The sequence below is a fragment of the Microtus ochrogaster genome, chromosome 5, assembly GCF_000317375.1.
Source record: "Microtus ochrogaster isolate Prairie Vole_2 chromosome 5, MicOch1.0, whole genome shotgun sequence".
Taxonomy (NCBI): Eukaryota; Metazoa; Chordata; class Mammalia; order Rodentia; family Cricetidae; genus Microtus; species Microtus ochrogaster.
In genome coordinates, this window is record NC_022012.1 from 45,067,704 (window position 1) to 45,073,464 (window position 5,761).

Sequence of the window (5,761 nt, forward strand, 5' to 3'; positions counted from 1 at the left end):
GGTGGTGGTGCTGGTGCTGATGGTGGTGGTGCTGATGGTACGAGTGGTGGTGGTGGAGGTGGTAGTGCTGGTGGTGCTGGTGCTTCGTTCTTCTGAGCCTAGTCCTCAGAAGGCAGAGGCAGGCAGGGGTCTGTGTTTGAGGCCAGCCCAGGCTATATAGTGAGGTCCTTTTCCTAAGAACCAAACCAAGCTAAACTAAAAACAAACAAAAATACCCTTACAGACTAATGTGACTGGTGACCTTGTAGTTCAGTTTTTTGATCCTGAGTAATGATTGAAGCACAAACAAAACAAGCATATGTACTTCACTGTTTTTGCTGAAGAGGCTGTAGTCTGGATGTCTCACCACACGTGTTTGTAAATATATTTCCCACACTCTCAGTTCCTCTGTATCATCTCCCGGAGTTTATGAGTTACTGCGTGTGTTACACATGTGGGATCGATCATCCCTTACACTGCTGCTTCTGTCATTGACTATCGAATTCATGTAACTCAGGTCTCAGAGCCGGGCTTGTCATTTGGGTCTGTCTGCCTTACTTCTCTTTTCAGGAAAGGAATGGGGTACATATGAGTTCTACTGAAGCTGGATGTTAGGGCTTGGTAACTAATGACTGTGTATGGGAACTGATCCATAGGATCAACCTCTATTTTTATTATTCTTATTTGGATTTTCAAGACAGGGTTTCTCTGTGTAACAGCCCTGGCGGTCCTGAAACTTGGTCTGTAGACCAAGCTGGTTTCAACTCACAGAGATACCTCTGGCTCTGCCTCCGGAGTGCTGCGATTAAAGGCATGTGCCACCACCGGCCAACTTCTTTTTTGGTTTCTCTCTGTCTCTGTCTCTCTCTGTCTCTCTGTCTCTCTCTCTGTCTCTCTCTCTGTCTCTCTCTCTCCTCACCCCTCCCTCCCTCTCTCCCTCCCTCCCTTTCTTTCCCTCCTTATTTACAAGTGTCTTTGTAAATAAATACCTCTGAAACCAAGAAGTCCGGACCCCTAGACTCCTTTAAAAACAACAAAACTCTCCTAAAAAGGGCTTTTGTTGATGTAGCGAGAATAGTATGTTTGTACTCGGTCCTCGATTGGAATATATTTCCATTTATAGCCAAGCAACTTTGGAGCTTGGCTTTATCAGTAAAAGCAAGGTGGCTGAGAGAATTAAAACCACGTCTGTGAAGTGCCTACCGCTGCGCTGTAGTAGCAACGCCACTGACAAATGCCTGGTTGAGTATTTTGCATAGGACTTCCTTGGACTCACTTCTCAAAATTCTGGCCTTACGGGTTTGTCTCTCCGGAGTTATTGGCTGCCTGCATTCCTCTCAACAAGACATAGCAAGGTGTGCGGTGCCCTTTAACGGAACACTTTGTAGCATTGGCAAGTGTGGTGTGGGGAGAAACACCCAGCTTTAGAAGTGGGAGGGCTAGCCCAGGCTGCTGATCCGCGCCTTCGCCCCAATTGGTCCAGTGACACAGTATTTTAGTCTTTTCTGCGCATGTCAAGACTTTTTGTCCCTCGGCGGACACCGTTTCCTAGCCAAGCAATGTCTGCGCTCTCGCCGAAATCTTAGCGTGCGGAGTTCTGCCCTTTCTCCGACCCTTGGCATGGCGAGCCGAAGGGCCCGGCAGCGCCTCAAGGGCGGCGGCGGCGGCGGGGACACGGGCCCGGCGGCGGAGAAGCTGCGGGAGCTGCTGGGCAGCCGGGAGGCGGGCAGCGCGGAACAGCGGCCGGAGTGCGTGTGCGGCCGGAGGGCGTGGCGGGCGGGAGGTCGGGCGGCCGGGGGTCTCCGTAGCGAGCCGGGTTCGCCTGGCCACCTCCTCCTGCCCCTCCTGGGGGTGTCCGGGTTCGGGTTGATCCTCGCCCGTCCGCAGGTCCCTGCATTGTTGGAGCGAGGGTCTGCCACGCTTCAGGTTCAGGCCCACACTGAGCATGCTTCCTGCTGGTAGAGTTAGCCGAGCCTCTGTGGGAGCTGCTGGCTGGAGAGTACGCCTTTTACACCGCGCTGCCTCCCGCTCGATTCTCCCAGTAGCCCGTTTGCTGTTTTCTCCCCTTCCGCGGGCCTGCAGCCCTCAAAAACACCAGCAAGCCTGTAGCCTGTAGGTCAGGGCTGCAGAAAAGGAACTGTCTGCTGTACCTGCACTTTGTATTAGAGGCCTCTATTCGTTTAAAGGAGGGGGCGATAGATAGGCTTAACGAGGGACGACGTTTAGAAATGGGGAGGGGGCATTGTGGCCTTCAAGTGAGCAATTAATTGGTTTGAGGGGAAAGGGAGTGTTGCAGGTGAAATAGGCCAAGGTGTATGAAGTAGTGTATTCCCCAGTAGCAGGAAGTGGAAGGTGGGATTGAAAAACGCAATCCGGTAGGTGGTGGCGCACGCCTTTAAAAAAAAAAAAAAAAAAGGAAAACACATGACAAGCCCTTCTTTTAGGTGAATGGTTTATTGCATTGGCGCCTTTAGCCATTCTTGTCTAAATTTTCTGTCTGCATTTAGTCTTGCTAGCAGGCTTCCTGATACACTAATGGTTTTGCTTTTCCTTCCGGGCAGGTCTGGAAATAAAGCTGGGCAAGTCTGGGCTCCTGAAGGATCCACTGCTTTCAAGTGTCTGCTCTCAGCAAGATTGTGTGCCGCTCTTCTCAGCAACATCTCTGACTGTGATGAAACATTCAACTACTGGGAACCAGTAGGTGATCTCTTTAGCTGTTGTTTTTGTGTGTTTGGTTGTTTTTAGTTTCTGCAGTCCTAGGGATCTAACCCATGGTCTTGGGGGTGCTAGGCAAATGCTTTACCACTAGACTACATCTTTAGCCTTCAGTTCTGGGATTTGGCTTGTGATCTTGATTTGGTACTTAGGACTAATTAACAAACAAGTAAAATGCAAGTGTGAAAATACTAAAATAAACTATCTTCACTTTTATAGCCTAAAATCTATTGATTTGGGGCTAGAGAGTGGCTCCGTGGTTAAGAGCTCAGTCATGAGAATTATAGTTCAAATTCCAGCAGTTCAAATTTAGGTGAATCCAGCTCCAAATCATGACAGCAGTATGGTGGTGCATGTCTTTAATCACAGCACTCTGGAAACTGAGGCAGGAGGATCTCTTATGAGTTAAAGGCCAGTCTTGTCTCCAGAGCAAATTCCAGGACAGCAGGGGGGCTACCTAAAGAGACCCCGTCTCAATCAATCAATCAATCAATCATCAATCAATCAATCAATCAGTTATTCTCTGATATCTGATCAGATCTGATCTTTGATCTCATGCCCTCTTCTGGTACACATAGCACACAGGTACATGCATGCACTCATACATAAATAAAACAGGTCTTTTAAAATAGTCTAAACTGTTGGTTTAGTTACTGTTGAAGCCTGTGACCTTTAGCTGACATACTCAAAGGTAAGACTTAATAATCTTTTAAATGGTTTTATAAGTCTAAGTAATACATGTAGATCCAGGTTTTAAAGCTAACAGTTACTACAAAACTTGAGGGAAGTACAGTTATCAATTTTTATTCTGTCCAGATCCCACTTCTTAGAATATAGTTGGAACTATATTCTTCCAACTTTTTACGTTTATTTCTTCTGATATTTGCCAAAATAATTGTGGGGGCTTGTTTTTTGTCAGCTTGATACAAGCAAGAGTCATTAGAAAAGGGTGGATCCTCAGTTGAGAAAATGCCTCCATAAAACTGGGATATAGGCAAGCCTCTAGGACATTTTCTTAATTAGTGATTGATGGAGAGGGCCCAGCCCATTGTAGGTGCTGCCATCCCTGCACTGGTGGTCCTGGGGGCTATAAGAAAGCAGGCTGAGCAAACCATGGAGAGCAAGCCAGTAAGCAGCACCCTTCTGTGGCCTCTGTATCATCAGCCCCTGTCTCCAGGTTCCTGCCCTGTGTGAGTTCCTGCCCACATTGTTTTTGATGATGAATTGCTATATGGAAGTGTGAGTGTCCTTCTGTTGGTTTGTCCTGTCCAACTTTCGATGGGGTAGTTTTTGTTTTATTATATATTTTTATATATTTTTAAGACAAATGAGTGAATGAATGAAAACCTAGTCACTAGGGTAAAGACTAACAACTGAACTGTCATTTAGACTTGCTGAGTGGGAAATCTATTTCCTCCAATAGACTGACACAGACTCTCAGCCACTCTAGGACACCTCATGTTCAGATGTACTTGACCAATAGAGAATCGGACTCCACAGGTTTCTTTGTTGTTGTTTTGTGTGTGTGTTACTAATAGTGCATGCATAATATTTCTGATTTATATGTTTATGTATTGTTTGTTTACTTTCTAGTATAAAAAATTTGGAAGTACCCTTGCCTGAACACATTTGTATCAAAAACCAGAGGGAAGATGCTTACTTGGTGTATGTAAGGAAAATAAACGACTTACAGTTTTTCTCTTTAAGTTAAACTTTTTTTTTTTTGGTTTGTTTGTTTTGTTTTTTGAAGCAGTATTTCTCATGTAACAGCTCTGGCTGTCCTGGAACTAGCTCTTGTAGACCAAGCTGGCCTCGAACTCACAAAGATCCACCTGTCTCTGCCTCCCAATTGCTGGGATTAAAGGCCTGCACCACCACTGCCTGGCATTAAACAATATTTTAAGAAAATACAGTAAAATTTTTAGTTTAATTTAAAAATATGAGGTCATTTGATTTTTTTTTTTTGCTCATTAGTTACAAATGTTAATTTTCAACATTTTGTGTCTGACAGTTTTGACGGGACTCTTCACGTGTGAGCCCTTGAGGGGCTCTGCTAGTACAGCCCTGAGCACATCTGTTTCTGCTTTCAGACACACTACCTCATCTATGGGAAGGGATTTCAGACGTGGGAGTATTCCCCAGTGTACGCCATTCGCTCGTATGCTTACCTGTTGCTGCATGCCTGGCCAGCTGCATTTCATGCACGGATTCTGCAGACTAATAAGGTAAGGGCGGCTAGCCTGATCACAGTCACGTCCGTCAACAGGCGAGTCTGGGAGCAGTTTTGAAAAGAGAACAAAACCCATTGATGATTAAGAGGCTGATTTGTTTCTTTTTCTCTTCTTCTTTTTGTTTTTCTTCTTGGAGGAGGAGTCTTGGTGTGTTTCATAGAGTAGTCTGGAACTTTTGGACTCTTGCTTCCCCCTCATTTCCCAAGTTCCTGTCAGACTACGGGTGTGCGAGCCTGTGCAGGTTAGAGGACAGTCTTTTGGATTCGGTTCTCTCCTCCTACTGTAGAGGTCCTGGATCACACGCAGGTTCAGACTTGTGCAACAAGCACCTTTCAACCTGCTGAGCCACCTCCCGGCCTCACCATCCAACACACACTAACTTCATGTAGTATAGATTATGTTAAGTGATGGAACAGTGACCCAGCTGAGTCTGCCTTCATGGAACTTATAGTTCCATGGGGAAAGAGAAACATTAAATAATTCAAAATGTAGATTTATGGGAGAAAAGTACAAGGCGTGATGGGGTAGCATATTAAGAGAGTCTAATTTAAGTAGGGTGCTCAAGAGTTAGCTGCATTGGCTTAGGGTTAAAAATTTTGACAGTACATGTTTTGGTGTGGGTTTTTTTTTGTTTGTTTGTTTACTCGGTTACTTGAATATCTACGCTTATGTTTTTTGCCAAATTTGGGAAGAGGTGTGTGTGTGTGTCTGTGTGTGTGTGTGTGTGTGTGTGGGTGTGTCTGCAGATCTGAGGGGCCTGTGTAAGCACGTGTGTGTGGGTGTGTCTGCAGATCTGAGGGGCCTGTGTAAGCACGTGTGTGTGTGTGTGTGTGTGT

The 5,761-nt window shown here is 45.8% G+C and overlaps 1 protein-coding gene across 4 annotated transcripts in view; it reads left to right on the forward strand.

Annotated features, from left to right (window-relative positions):
- Positions 1 to 1,498: 1,498 nt before the first annotated feature.
- The window catches only part of Alg9 (ALG9, alpha-1,2-mannosyltransferase), a 63,504-nt gene continuing 59,241 nt past the window's right edge, over positions 1,499 to 5,761 (forward strand). For 2 of the 4 annotated variants that reach the window (XR_003376954.1, XM_005347325.2), the window contains exons 1-3: positions 1,600 to 1,727; positions 2,541 to 2,676; positions 4,785 to 4,919. Coding sequence is in view for 3 of the 4 variants with exons in the window: in XM_005347325.2 (XP_005347382.1) it covers positions 1,600 to 1,727; positions 2,541 to 2,676; positions 4,785 to 4,919 (399 nt within the window). In the remaining variant the exon portion in view is untranslated. Of the gene's footprint in view, positions 1,728 to 1,961; positions 2,424 to 2,540; positions 2,677 to 4,784; positions 4,920 to 5,761 lie in introns of those variants that run through there. The other 2 variants (XM_013346320.2, XM_026779359.1) reach the window with 2 other exon arrangements.